Genomic DNA, 15685 nt, shown 5'->3' with positions numbered 1-15685 from the left:
TGCTATTAGCTCGTTATTTTGCCGTTTATGCAATTGGTTCTTTTTTTTTTTTGAGTGTTGGGTGTTGGATGTTTTCTTTGAATGGGTTCCATGGTGTTTTGTTTCATTGCTGTCTGCAGGAAGACAAATCTCAGAGTTGTTACTGCATACATAAATGTACTTCGAATTTTCAAAGATTATCTCATGATTTATACTTACAGCACCGCAGAGACAGATGAGTCTACAATAGACTGACGAGGACCAGTGAAGTCAACATTAACATCGCTACTCGAACGTATAAAGGCCAAGGACCCGCGCCGCTCTCCCTACAAATAATAAAAGGCACCAGCCTCACATGGAGTGGTAGGTAATCTTATATTGAGAAAGTAAAGCACTCTATAAAGCAGGAGGACCAAGGATTCAAGTCCCTCTACACAGACTTAAAACAGAGTCTTTTGTCCAGCATGGACTTAATGAGCTAAATGTTATTTCCCGTGAATTATGATCACTTTAGACAAAGCAGATTAGCAGAATAAATCGACAATTGTATCTTTTGTTGACCAAGCACAACCAGCAGCTTGCCATTTGTAAAAATTATACTTAATTGTTCCTAGGTCATGATCATTAGTACATTTTTATTGGACAGCAACAAGTTTGCTCATCTGGACCTGCACTTACTGTATCATGTTCAATTAAATATACATGATTTACAAGCATTGCTTCAATATGCTCTGTTCTATTTACCGTCTCCAGAACAGACATTGTTGGACTTATACCTAGAAATAAATCCAATGCTCCAGCTAAATAGTAGCCAACAATTCATGAGATTTTTATGTCATCATTAAAAGTATGGCAATTTTCCTAGACTAATAAATTGTCAATTGCCAATTTCTAAATATAGGGCCACTTTCACTGCGCCTGGTTGATTAACTGATCTACTGATAGATTACCTCAGACACGTAACTGATGGCATCCTTCAGATTCAGCTCACGGAAAACGCTGAGGATTCTATCCCGACTAATCTGTGCAGATTTCCTCATCATGATTTTACTCAGATATTTCCTATCAAAGTTAGTCCACCTAAAAAAGAATTAACCACCTTATTATCCCTTACGTAGATCAATCAAACTAGGAGATCAAGAAAGATTCACAAAACATTAACATATGAAATAATTTGGTAAAATGTCACTGGTATGGAAATTATTAGGAATAATTAAATATTGAAATATTGGTGTTGTTCCAGACACAATGTCAAACTGTGTTTCAAGTTCTGTTATGATTAATTTTTCTGTATAAATACAGGCCTGATGAACAAATTAGCAGAAATGCGAACCAATTAGACATTTAAAAAATACAGATAACTTGCACAATCATGGAAGCATTAAAAAGTTGATACAAACATTTATGAAACATTATAGAAATCACTAGTTACATACTTGTCTCGAAGATAATTATGTCCAATTTGCCCCGAGATGTCTTCTATTGCAGAGAGTATATGATCAAATGCCTTTGAAAAATGTCAGACAAAATTTCTTAAACACAATGCAGTAACATTGCTCTGGTAAAAGATAAACTGTTTTAAGATCCTTAATGTAAAACATATTTCCCTATCCAAAAACTACTGTACCAAATTTTTATTTACAAATATCAACAAACCCAAAGATTTCTTTGGTGACAAACTTCTATTGAGTCAGGATCATCTTTGATGTATTAATCCAAATATTCCTTTCAACTTTTGAATTTTATTTTGACAAACTTATCCTGGGTTTATGTTGATCTCTTCAATGTCATTTTAGCTGCTTAGTACCATTAGTTCAGGAATAGATTTTACCCACAAGCATATAGAATTCTAAAAGCATCTGCTCAGATGAACTTATAAACTAATGAACAGCCACATTTACAATGGGCACATATTATCTAATTGGTTGTTAATTTAAGAATAAATAAATGACCCTGTAAAAAAATAAGTCAGGTTATAGCATACAATGTTCGATTGACATAAGATCCTTCAAAGTTTCTTCTCTATAGACAAGAGATTCTGCAGATACTGGAAATCATGAGCAACACACAAAATGCTGGAGGAACTTAAAGTCAGGCAGCGTCTATAGAGGGGACTAAACAGTCAAACAAACGCGCTAAAATCCTCCATCATGACTGGAAAGGAAAAAGGTAGAAGTCTGAAAAAGGTGGGGGGGGGGTGTGGAGAGAAGGAATACAAAGATGGCAAATGATAGGCAAGACCAGGTGATGGGGGGGGTGGGAACAAGGGGTAGAGGGGAACCTGAGAATGGATGGGTGGGGAGCAGTAGAACACAGCTGCAGTGAGAAGTCTTGGTTTGCAAGTTATCAGGGCTGAGGATAGAACTGGAGGCAGCCGGGGCTGTACACCTGCAGGGTGCCAAGGTCAAAGCCAGACACCTCCAACTCAGATCTCAGTAGTGGTCTCCTGCAGGCCATAGGGCTGGCCACTTACAGTTCTGACATCAGTCCTGACCACCTACAAGCCCAGATCTTTTTTCCACTGCCATTGAGGCCTTCTGCTCCTCTTCTTCCACCACTACTCCCCATCCACCTACACGTGAAAGGTTATGCACTTGGATAGAATGAAAAAGGAAATCATTATTTAAACAAAGTCAGATTACAAAGGTTTGCAGTAAAGGTGGCTAGAGGATTTTAAGCAACTTTTCAGGATGCTGGTGAGACAACACAATGGTGTACAATGTACATGCAGTATTTGGTCTCCAATTCAGGAAGGATGTAATTATGTTGGAGCTATTGCAGAGATTTACCAGGCTAGATCCTGGGATGAAGGACTGATATATGAAAAGAAAGCTTGAGCTGGTTTGACCTATAGTCATTGGAGTATAGAACAAGTTGCCTCCCAGACACTGTTGCGTTTGCTGCTCTACTATCAAGCCTGCTAGGGTCCCCTTTCAACCCCTTTGGCCAGCTCCTCTCTCATGCCTTTAATTAACTGTAATACCGAGACATCTGATCTTACTTTCTCCCTCTCAAACTACAGGGCAAATTCTATCAGAACATGATCACTGCCTCCTGGGGGTTCTTTTACCTTAAGATGCTGAATCAAATCTGGTTCATCGCACAACACTAAAACCAGATTTTCCTTTTCACTAGTGCGCTTAAAACCACAAGCTGCTCCAAAAAGCCATCGTGTAGGATTCTACGATTCCTTTTGTTGAGAGCCAACCTAGGTTTTCTCAATCTCCCTGTACATTAAGGTCTTCCAGGACCACTATAACGTTGTCCTTTTTGCATGACTTTTCAATCTCCTGTTGTAATTTATACCCCACAGGAGACTTGTATAGAACACCCATCAGGATCGTTCTCCCTTCTTAATCTTACCCATAAGGATTCTACACCATCAGATCTTATGTCACTTATTACCAAGGATTTGATCTCATTTTTACCCAGCAGAACCACCACATCCCTTCTGCCCACCTCCTCAACTTTTCATTAGGATGTATATCTTGATTCAGCTGAACCTCTGACGCGCACAAACATAACACCCATTTTTAACTATACTATAAGCTCATCTACCTTGTTTTATATACTGCATGCATTCAAATATAACATCCTCAGTCTTGCACCATCCCTCTTCTCAGATTTGTCTTCATGTTGACTGAAATAAAATTCTTATCCCTTTCTAAACTTTGTCTTCCTTTTTATTCTGGAGACTTTGGAAACTTCTGCAAAATTCTTCCCTTTTGCTTTATCCATTTTTCTCCGATCCAGTTGAACCCATCCATTCACTACTTAGTTTTAAGCCCTATTTACAGCTGCAATGATGCAATTTGTCAGGACATGGTCCCAGCGTGATGCAAGTGGAACCCATTCCATCGGAACAATGCCCTCCTTTCCCAATGCTTGTGCTAATGTCCCATGAATTCAAACCCACTTTTCTCATATTGATCACTGAACCACGCAGTTAACTTTCTAATCTTATTAATCCTGTGCCAATTTGCATGTGGCTCAGGTAGAAATGCAGAGGTTATTACTTGCTCTGGATCTCTTTACTGCTAACTGCCGACGGGATATCAACCGTCTCGACTTCACCATATCCTGTTCCAATTCCAACCTCACTCCTTCCGAACGCTCTGCTCTCCGCTCCCTCCGCACCAATCCCAACCTCACTATAAAACCTGCTGATGGGGGTGGGGGTTGCTGTGTAGTCTGGCGTACTGACCTCTACCTGGCCGAGACACAGCGACAACTCACTGATACCTCCTGTTATTTACCCCTCGATCATGACCCCATTAAGGAGCACCAGGCCACTGTCTCCCACACCATCACCAAACTTATCAGCTCTGGGGATCTTCCATCCACTGCCACCAACCTCATAGTTCCCACACCCTGCACTTCCCATTTCTACCTCCTACCCAAGATCCACAAACCTGCCTGTCCAGGTAGACCCATTGTCTCAGCTTGCTCCTGCCCCACCAAACTCATTTCTGCATACCTTGACACTGTTTTATCCCCCCTTATTCAATCCCTTCCCACCTATGTTTGTGACACTTCTCACACTTTGAATTTTTTCAGTGATTTTAAGTTCCCTGGCCCCCCACTGCCTTATTTTCACCATGGACGTCCCTATATACCTCCATCCCCCACCAGGAAGGTCTCAAAGCTCTCTGCTTCTTTTTGGATTCCAGACCTAACCAGTTCCCCTCTACCACCACTCTCCTCCATCTTGCTGAATTATTCCTTATTCTCAGTAATTTCTCCTTTGCCTCCTCCCACTTCCTCCAAACCAAAGGTGTAGTCATGGGCACCCGTATGGGTCCCAGCTATGCCTGCCTTTTGGTTGGCTTTGTAGAACAGTCCATGTTCCAAGCCTATAACAGGTATCCGTCCCCCTCTTTTCCTTTGTTACACCAACGACTGCATTGGTGCTGCGTCCTGCACGCATGCTGAGCTCGTTGACTTCATTAACTTTCCCTCCAACTTTCACCCTCCCCTCAAATTTACCTGGTCCATTTCTGACACCTCCCTCCCCTTTCTTGATCCTTCTGTCTCTATCTCTGGAGATGGCTTATCTACTGATATCTACTATAAGCATACTGACTCTCACAGCTACCTGGACTATTCCTCTTCCCACCCTGTCACTTGCAAAAATTCCATCCACTTCTCACAATTCCTCCATCTCCACCGCATCTGCTCTCAAGATGAGGCTTTTCATTCTAGGACGAAGGAGATGTCTTCATTTTTTAAAGAAAGGGGTTTCCCTTCTTCCACCATCAACTCTGTTCTCAAACGCATCTCTCCCATTTCATGCACATCTGCCCTCACCCCATCCACCCACCACCCCACTTGGGATAGGGTTCCCCTTGTCCTCACCTACCACCCCACCAGCCTCCGGGTCCAACATATAATTCTCCATAACTTCCGCCACCTCCAACGGGATCCCACTACCAAGCACATCTTTCCCTCCCCCCCCCCCCCCTACTTTCTGCAGGGATCGCTCCCTACACGACTCCCTTGTCCATTCGTCCCCCCCATCCCTTCCCACCGATCTCCCTCCTGGCACTTATCCTTGTAAACGGAACAAGTGCTACACCTGCTCTTACACTTCCTCCCTCACCACCATTGAGGACCCCAGACAGTCCTTCCAGGTGAGGCGACACTTGACCTGTGAGTCAGCTGGTATGGTATACTGCGTCTGGTGCTCCCAGTGCAGCCTTTTATATATTGGTGAGACCCGACGCAGACTGGGAGACCATTTCGTTGAACACCTACATTCTGTCCGCCAGAGAAAGCAGGATCTCCCAGTGGCCACACATTTTAATTCCACGTCCCATTCCCATTCTGATATGTCTATCCATGGCCTCCTCTATTGTCAAGATGAATCCACACTCAGGATGGAGGAACAACACATATTCCATCTGGGTAGCCTCCAACCTGATTTCATGAACATTGATTTCTCTAACTTCCGTTATTGCCCCTCCTCCTCTTCTTACCCCATCCCTTATTTATTCCCCCCCCCCTTTTTTTCTCTCTGCCCCTCTCAGAATCACTCCTTCCCTGTTCTCCATCTCCCTCTGTGCTCCCCTCCTCCTTTCTTTCTCCCTAGGCCTCCCGTCCCATGATCCTTTCCCTTCTCCAGCTGTGTATCCCTTTTGTCAATCACTTTTCCAGCTCTTAGCTTCACCCCTCCCCCTCCGGTCTTCTCCCATCATTTCAGATTTCCCCTTCCTACTTTCAAACCTCTTACTACCTTTTCTTTCAGTCAGTCCTGACGAAGGGTCTCAGCCTGAAACATCAACTGTACTTCTTCCTATAGATGCTGCCTGGACTGCTGCATTCCACCACCATTTTGCGTGTGTTGCTTGAATTTCCAGCATCTGCAGATTTCCTCATGTTTGCAAGATTATTATCTTTTTTGGTTCTGACTTCAAATTTAGTTCAAAATCCCTCAGCAGGATCTCTGTCTGTTTTACTTGTGTATCAGTACCCACATGGACCACAGCAGGATCTTTTCCCCTCCCTGTCCAAATTCCTCTGCAGGTCCGATGAAATACCCAAATGCGGGAACCAGGCAAACAACACAGCCTTCAAGACTCAACCCTTGTGAGTGACAATTGTGTCTATTCCCCTGACTGTACTAGCCCCATAGTTAGGGGGATACATTTCTCATCCTCTCTCCCCACCCCTGTGCCCACTCTTGAATGTCTCATAAATCATTCGCATCCACGCATAGAGTGCAAGAATTCCAGACCTGTTGGTCAAACTCAATGGCTGAGGCTCCTCTAGAAGTACCTCTTGGATCCCCTACCTATCCTACTCGCACTTGCCCCTGACCACAGACCAAATTGGAAGCAGTTTGTCTCATGAGTGAGACTACCTCCTGAAACAAGGCATCTAAGAAATTCTCTACCTCCTTGACTTGGAAGGGAGAGTTACGTGAATGTGTTTTTTATACCTGTCTGACTGGGCTCAGCACAGATCCCTGAGATATGCCACTAGTCACAGGCCTTTAATCCAAAAAGTAACCTTCCACCATCCGCTTCTGCTTCCTACCAACATTTCAGGTGAAGAAGAACTTCTATTCCAGTAAGTCTGTAAATCTTTGGAAATCCCTACATCGTAACACAAAGTCTCCTCTACATTGGGAAAACCAAATGCAGAATAGTTGACTGCTTCACACAACGTATCTGTACAATCTGCAAGATGACCCTGAGCTTCCACAAGTGACTAATTCCTCTCTCACTCTGGCCTTTGGCTTCCCATGCTGATCCAACAAGGCCAGCTCAAGGACGAACACTTCATCTTCCACGTGGCAGCTCCCAGAACGCAGTACTGAATTCAATAACATTGGGATGGTGCAGCCAGCAAAGCTGCTGCATCACAGTACCAGTCACCTGGGGTCAATCCCTACCCACCGGCCCGTTTTATTTTTCACTCCACACATACTACCTGATACTGACCATTTCCAGGATCTTTTCTTCAGGTGTTAAGCCACTGCTAGGTTCTGCATCCCAGTTGCAGCATGTTCTATCCCCCTACCCCCTTTTTACAACTGTCTGCATTCATCTCCCTCCACCTACTATATCTCCTGGACAACCTTGGTGTCTCCCCATCATAGATATTCCCTTTTTCCATCCAGCTCCCTCCCCCCTCTCTTGGCAGGTAAAATGCTCTTGATTCATCCCTTTTCATTCCAATGAAGGATCATGGCTTTGAAGGATTACATCGATCTCAAGGGTGGCAGTGGAGATACACCTCTACCAAAGGAGGTGCAAAGTGCTCCTTCCCTCCACTAGCGTGGAGATCTCCCTTGGGCAAGGTGTAAGCACATGTTTAGCCCCCCAAGCAGTCATGTGAAACCATGGGAGCAGGTGGTGCATATCAGCCCCCTCCTTTACTCTCCGTATACCCATGACTGTGTCACCACCCACAGCTCCAATCTGCTAATTAAATTTGCTGACGACACTACACTGACTGGCCTAATCTCAAATGACAGTGAAGCACCTACAGAGAAGTCATCACCCTGACACAGTGGTATTAAGAAAACAACCTCTCTCTCAATGTCGCAGAAACAAAGGAGCTGGCTGTGGATTACAGGAGGAATGGAGATGGGCTAACTCTTATTGACATCAATGGATCTGGGGTTGAGGGGGTGAACAGCTTTAAGTTCCTTGGCATACACATCACCAAGGATCTCACATGGTCTGTACATACTAGCTGTGTGGTGAAAAAGGCACAACCGCACCTCTTTCACCTCAGACGGTTGAAGTTTGGTGTGGGCCCCCAAATCCAAAGAACATTCTACAGGAGCACAATTGAGAGCATCCTGACTGGCTGCATCACTGTGTGGTATGGGAACTGCACTTCCCTCAATTGCAGGACTCTGCAGAGAGTAGTGTGGACAGCCCAGTGCATCTGTAGATGTGAACTTCCCACTACTCACGATATTTACAAAGACAGATGCATAAAAAGGGCCCAAAGGATCACTGGGGACCCAAATCACCCCAACCACAAACTGTTCCAGCTGCTACCATCCAGGAAAAGGTACCGCAGCACAAAAGCCAGGACCAACAGGCTCCAGGACAGCTTCTTCCACCAGGCCATCAGACTGATTAATTCATGCTGATGCAATTGTATTTCTATGTTATATTGACTGTCCTGTTGTACATACTATTATAAATTACACATTTAGACAGAGATGTAACATAAAAATGTTTTACTCCTCACGTATATGAAGGATGTAAGTAATGTCAATTCAATTCACAAGTCCTGGTTACGTGACCACTGACACCAGGCAGACGATCTCTGAAGAGTATTAATAACGGCATGGGTCATCCATCTCATAAAGACACTGCCCACAAAATGGTGGAAAATCACTTCTGTAGAACCATTTTGCCAAGTAATAATCATGGTTATGAGAACATTGATCATCCATAATATACAACACAGCACATAATGATGATGAAATCCATTTCTCACTCCATAGGTTTGGTCTAATTTGCTGATTTCCAGCATCTGTAATGTTTTGCTGCTCACTTACGTGAGATGTTCTTTCAGCACTTATTGAATACTGAGAGATATGACTTACTCTTCCGTGGAGCTTCTCATTGAGTAAAGGATCTTTCTGCTCACTCCTCTTTACTTTCAGCCACTTCACCAAAGGTTTGATTGTCAGACCCTGCAAAATATCGCCATCAGTTTGTTTTCATCACTGAGCAGCATTGCAACATTTCTGATGTAAATATAATTTATCCCCCGGATCAGATGTCAGCATAGGAATCATTCATCCCCACTGAAACCATTCATCTCCACGTCACGGTTACAGGCAAAAATTTCAATTCGTTCAGAAAACTCAGATTGTTCCTCTCCAGCAGTCGTCACATTGTGCACTGAGGAGTGTGTGCTAGGAAAGAATCAAGAAAATCAAGGAAAAATAGTAACAGCAAAATTGGTAAGAAATGCATCAAACCCAGCTGTTGCTGTGATTCATAAGGCCAGTGATGTTGTGGGGGTGGAACTGGTCTCTCTGACGGTAGTGTCTGAAAAGAGGATGCTGTCCAAGTTGTATGCCATCTTGGACAATGTCTCCCATCCACTCCACAATGTACTGGTTAGGCACAGGAGTACATTCAGCCAGAGACTCATTCCACCGAGATGTAACACTGAGCGTCACAGGAAGTCATTCCTACCTGTGGCCATCAAACTTTACAACTCCTCCCTCGGAGTGCCAGACACCCCTGTGCCAATAGGCTGGTCCTGGACTTATTTCCACTTGGCATGATTAACTTATTATTTAATTATTTATGATTTTCTATTGCTCTATTTCTTCACTATTCTTGGTTGGTGCGGCTGTAACAAAACCCAATTTCCCTCAGGATCAATAAAGTATGTCTGTCTGTCTGTCAACAACGACAAAGGAAACGGTACGGCTTTCACATTCAATTATCCTGCTTTTCCTCAGAACTATGTTTGATCTCATTAAAATGGTACAAATCAAAAAGTCAAATAGCATCCTTTGCATGGGTCTCTCCGCAGCTTTTGATATGTTGATCACACGATTCATCTCCAATGCCTCAACATTGTCAATCACCTGGACTTGTCCAAAAATGCCTGGTTTCACTCCAATCGATCCAGAGGAAAGTAAAGAACAACATAAAATGGCTGTATTCACCCAACACATACAACTCCCTATTGATTCAGATTTACTATCTTTAAGTTGTCACCCCTCATCATTATTTGAAATCTATCATATTACCTACCACCCCACGAGCCTCCGCATCCAGCGCATCATTCTCCACAACTTCTGCCATCTGCAACAGATCCTACCACTAAACACATTTGTACCTCTTGACCACCATCACTCTCCGCTTTCTGCGGGGATCACTCCCTCTTTTTAATTCATCCATCCCCACTGATCTCCCTCCTGGCACATACCCTTGCAAGCAGACAAATTGCCCATTCACCTCCTCCTCCACCTCTAATCAGGGCCACAAACAGTCCTTCCAGCTGAGGCAACACTTCACCTGCAAATCTGTTGGGGTTGGTTACTGTACCTAGTGCTCCCGATGTGGCCTCCTCCAAATTAGTCAGACCCGTAGACTGGGGGACCATTTTGTCGAGCACCTTCACTCCATCAGCAACAAGCAGGATTTCCTGGTGGCCAGCCATGTTAATTCCAATCCCCACTTCCATTCCAACATGTCAGTTCATGGCCACAATCAGACTACTCTCAGGTTGGAGGAGCAACATCTCATATTCTACTTGAGTAGCCTCCAACCTGATGGCATGAACATTGATTTCACCCCCTCCCCTTCTTTATTTCCCTACTCAGGCCCCCCTCTTACTGTTGGTTGCCTGTCTTCCTTCCCTTTCTCCTATGGTCCACTCTCCCCATCAGATCCCTTCTCTTCCTGCCCTTTACTTCTTCCGCCTATCACTTCAACCCCTACCCATCTGGTCTCATCACTTTCTAGCTTGTACTCCTTTTCCACCCCTCACTTCCTCATTCTGGCTTCTTCCCCCTTCCTTTCCAGTCTTGACGAAGGCTCTTGGCCCGAAACATCCACTGTTTATTCCTTTCCACAGATGTAGCCTAACCTGCGCAGATCCTCCAGCATTTTGGAAGAATATGGACACTTTACAGGTAGAGGAGATTAGTTTAGTTGGCCATTTGATTGCTAATTTAATTGATTCAGCACAACATTGTGGGCCATCGTTCCTGCTCCGTGCTGTTCAATGTCTATATTCTAAATCTCTTGTTCTCCAATTTGGTTATTTTGAAAATTCCAACTTTCAGTCATTCCATCAATGGTTCTCATGCTTTCAGCTGACCAAGATTTTTGTCATCTGCCCTAAAATCTGGATGTCAAATTTTCTTCGGTTACAAGCACGTGAACCATTTTGAGAAGCTTTTGTCATTAAAGGTGATGTATAAATGCAAATGGTTGTTGCCTTTTTCTACACATCCAAATGAATTGCAAGGGCTGATCAATTTCTCACCAATGCTGCAGTTACCACTTTTTCTTAATCCATGATCCTTTTCCAGCACCCACAAGTATTAAAAGTTTTGTGTGTGCTGGATCAGAGCCGAGGGATAAACAAAAGGTGATAACTTGAGCAGACTTCCGGTAACATGGCGATTGCTTAGCTGCTCCGAACTTTTGTTCCGTTACTGTCGCTACCTTTGCACTAAATGTCTCCATTTTATAAAGCTTAGATAGGAATTTTTTCGGTATCTCTTACTTGCCTGTGAATATATCTAACCTACAATGTCTAGCAAGAGCTCTAAATCCGGGAGAAAAGAAACTACTACTTCATCGGGCGTGACGATGAAGGCGCTTGAAAATCTCCGAGACAAAATCTTAAAGCAAATTAAAACCGCTTTCAAACAGTTAGAAGACAAATTGGATCGGATCAACGATAAAGTGGACAAACATGCTGAACACTTATCTCGCATCGATTCGACTTCTGAAGCTTTAGAAAGTCGGGTTCGATACTTGGAGACTCTCTGTTCCAGCTTAGAGGAAAAATCTAACAAACTTCTTTCCAAAATGGTGGATCTCGAAAATCGTAGCAGACGCTGCAACATCAGAATTCTGGGATTACCAGAGGCGACTGAAAAGGGATCAACCGTGAAGTTTTTCGCCGAGTTTCTCTGTGAGATATTCGGGAAGGATCTGCTTCCAAACCCGCCCGAGCTCGAACGGGCACACAGAGTTAATGTCCCCCCCGGAATTCTGGGCACCCGTCCGCGACCAGTAATCTTGTGTTTCTATCAATACCAGGTAAAACACAGTCTGATTGTGGAGGCACGTCGCAGAGGCTCTTTTTCTTTCCAGGATACAACCATTCGCTTTGTGGAAGATTTTGCACCCCAGACTTTAAAGATGCGCGCTGAGTATAAAGGCGTAATGAAAGTGCTTTTTGATCGTGGTTTCAAACCTTCCTTTTGTAATCTTGCTGACCTAAGAATCAAGTTTAATACCGGGGAATTCAAGTGGTTCAAATCAGCGAGGGAAGCCGAAGCGTTTGTGGCAAGTCTTCCGGCTATCCAGTCATCTTCGGAATCTGATCGGACTTCCTAAAATGGTGGATAAGTACTCCTCGTAGTAAAATTACTTTCTCTGGACTCGGAATTCACTTGAATCACTCAGACATTATTCACTGAAACTCTAAAGGCTGTTGACAATCTCTCCCGGGATTTGGTGTGTGTGTAATCTATTTTCACCTCTGTATAACTTTACCTACAGAGTTCTACAACTAAATCTAACTTGTTTTGGAGGTTTGAAGTCTTTAGTGAAGGCCTCCCTGTTTGTCGGTTCACAGTTCAACTGCTGATTTATTTTTCCTCTGTTTTAAATACTTATTTATTTTATCTTTTTCTTTTCTTCACCCCCTTTTTTTCCCATTCTCTGAATGTTTTTTTCTCCCTTCTCGGTAAACGGTTGATAAATACTCGTCTTGAATTTACAATTTTCCCCTTCCTCTTTTTTTTCTTTTTCCTTCTTACCTCTTTTTTTCCCTTTCTCTTACTTTATCCTTCTATAATATTTCGCGGGTAGATTAGTTTTGGTTTTCTTCCGATTTTCTCTGTATTAAGTTGTATATCTCGGCAGAAGGTGTTCTAATCTGTAGTTATGTTTCCTAGTGCATAAACTAGTTACTGTTTGTTATAGCATTTATACGGAACTGCTGTCAATGACACAGATCTGGAAGTTGTATTTGGGTTAATTTCTTTGGTAGAGCTAGCTACTTGTTTTGGTAGCCGTCTAGTTTTGGGTTGTGTGGGTGGGGTGGATTTTCCAGTTCCAACATTTCTTTATTGTTTAGGACATGTTTATATTTTGACCTTACGAATCTATGTTTACATCTCTGCTCCCAGACTGCTATTGTACTGCTTGACTTTTTATATGCCTGCTGCCTTTTATGCATTAGTAATTGATAATGGCTAGTGCACTTAAATTTGTGAGCTGGAATGTAAAGGGACTGAACCACCCTGTTAAAAGGAGGAAGGTATTCTCACATATTAAACAACTCAAAGCTGACATTGCTTTCCTCCAAGAAACTCATATTCGTTCATTATTCAGTTCTCAATTCGGATTTAAAGTTCCATAAGATCTGGGGGCCTTTTATCGACTACTTTCATAACCTTCCTCTTGACTAGGGTTTTTTTTCCCTTCGGTCCCTTGCTTTCAGCTCCCTTTCTTTTCTGGTAGTAGGCATTATTATCCTCTGTTGCTAAGTGTATTCACAGTCTGGGAGTTTGATTGTCCGGACTTATACTCTCTATATTGTGTGGTGGTTGGTCTGGAATTGTTGTTTTTTTTTCTTGTGTTGTGGGGTTTGGGGAGGACACTAAGCTCACTTGTCTTTAATTTAGGTGCTTTTTTGTTAAATTCTCTTCCTCTGTAGCATATTGATATTGTATGCTTAACCTTGCTCTGTATTAATGCTCCTCATTGGGATTTGGGGTTTTTAAATTTTGTAAAATGTTTTGAAAAACTAATAAAAAAATTTTTTTAAAAAAGGTGATAACTGCAGCACTGGGGCAATTTAATTCTGAGCCCCTTTTCTGGAACTGCACCCACGAGCAGACTGACTTTACGCAAAGTTGTGCCAAGTTTAAGATGCTACACAACTCTTGAGCATTGCTTACCATAATAATACTGAATAGCATTATGTACATTTAACAAAAGGCCCTTTATTATTGTGCTTAAACTCAGCCAGATCCAATTTGTACAGCAGAACATCAGAAACTAAATCGAGTACAAGTCAGCTTGTACTCGATTTCAGGCGGACTGAGTTCTTGAAATTCAATTGAAAATCAATGCCATAATGCAAAAGTGAAATTGAAAAGGTCACTTCTATTTAACATCCAGTTCAGGATATGGTGTGTCCTTGTACATTAATATTCTTCCGTTTTCTGTATTAGCTACATATGAATTGTCCCTTTCACAACTAGATGTTTTAAAGCACTTTAAATGGAAGTAAAAATAATAATTTAAGAAATTGAATTATTTGTTTGTACAGAGCAAGATCTCACAAAAGAAAACATTTTGTAATTATGAAAATGTCATAATATATACACACACACACACACACACACACAGAAGCCACTTTATTAGGTACACTAGCTCGTTAATGCAAATAATTAATCAGCCAATCATGTGAAAGCACCTCAATTCATAAAAGCACGCAGACACAGTCAAGGGGTTCAGTTGTTCTTCAGACCAAGCATCAGAAGAGGGGAGAAATGTGATCCTATTGACTTTGACTGTTGGTGCCAGATGGGGTGGCTTGAGTATTTCAGAAACTGCTGATCTCCTGGGAAATTCATGCACAACACTCTCTAGAGTTTACTGAGAATGGTGCAAAAAAAAAACCAAACAAAAACATCCAGAATCTTGTTAGTGAGAGAGGTCAGAAGAGAATGGCCAGACTGGTTCAAGCTGACAGAAAGGCAACAACAGTGGTGGACAGAACAGCGTCTCTGAACACACAACACATCAAACCTTGAAGTGGATGGGCAACAGCAGTAGAGGACCTCAAACATACACTCAGTGGCCACTTTGTTAGGATACAGGAAGTACCTAATAAAGTGGCCCGCTTTGTGCATTTGCCAGCACAAAGGCAAAATATCTCCTCGGATTTTTCATATCTACTTGAAATTACCAGTAGACAGGGGCTCAGCTTAAAATTTCATTCAAGACAGCTTTACATCATATTGACTCTGTTACTTCAGAAGTCTTGCACTCAAAAGAGTTGATAGTTACCTGGAGGATGACTGTAAAATACACCACGATGATAGTTGTACTGACAAATAGAGATTTCTCTTGAATGTTGTCTTCATTCAGCAATGCTACCAGAGCAAATGCCACAGCTCCACGAAGTCCCCCGTATGACATCACCACCTGATCTATGATCTCCAACTGCACCACACGGAAATGGTTCAAAACCCAGGTCTGAACTACAACACCTAAAACAGGTAGAAACAAGGAAAAATACTTTATTTAATCTACTGGTATTTAAAAATAAAAACATATCACATCCAAGTTAGCATAATATGTTCACTGTACAAACTTGCCCACCAAGGATCTCTTAATATTTTACAAGATTGTACTTTACAAATGATAAAAGGACAAATGAACAGCATTTTGAAATCAATTTTAATGCTTCTTCAATTTCTTCACCAGAAGAATGCTTCCCTGAATAGCATTCCATCAAT

At 42.5% G+C, this 15685-nt stretch overlaps 1 protein-coding gene across 3 annotated transcripts in view; it reads right to left on the bottom strand.

Annotated features, from left to right (window-relative positions):
- slc9a3.1 (solute carrier family 9 member A3, tandem duplicate 1) overlaps positions 1-15685 on the bottom strand; it is a 151714-nt gene that overhangs the window by 15780 nt on the left and 120249 nt on the right. For all 3 annotated transcript variants that reach the window (XM_073024168.1, XM_073024167.1, XM_073024169.1), the window contains exons 7-11: positions 15234-15436; positions 9050-9139; positions 1416-1486; positions 930-1059; positions 199-305 (exon numbers count right to left, since the gene is read on the bottom strand). In XM_073024168.1, coding sequence (XP_072880269.1) covers positions 199-305; positions 930-1059; positions 1416-1486; positions 9050-9139; positions 15234-15436 — 601 coding nt within the window. The remainder of the gene's footprint in view (positions 1-198; positions 306-929; positions 1060-1415; positions 1487-9049; positions 9140-15233; positions 15437-15685) is intronic.

The sequence above is a fragment of the Hemitrygon akajei genome, chromosome 20 (genome assembly GCF_048418815.1).
Source record: "Hemitrygon akajei chromosome 20, sHemAka1.3, whole genome shotgun sequence".
In the NCBI taxonomy this organism is placed as follows: domain Eukaryota; kingdom Metazoa; phylum Chordata; class Chondrichthyes; order Myliobatiformes; family Dasyatidae; genus Hemitrygon; species Hemitrygon akajei.
The sequence above is the reverse complement of the archived record's forward strand: the minus strand, read 5'-3'. Positions and strand labels throughout refer to the sequence as shown.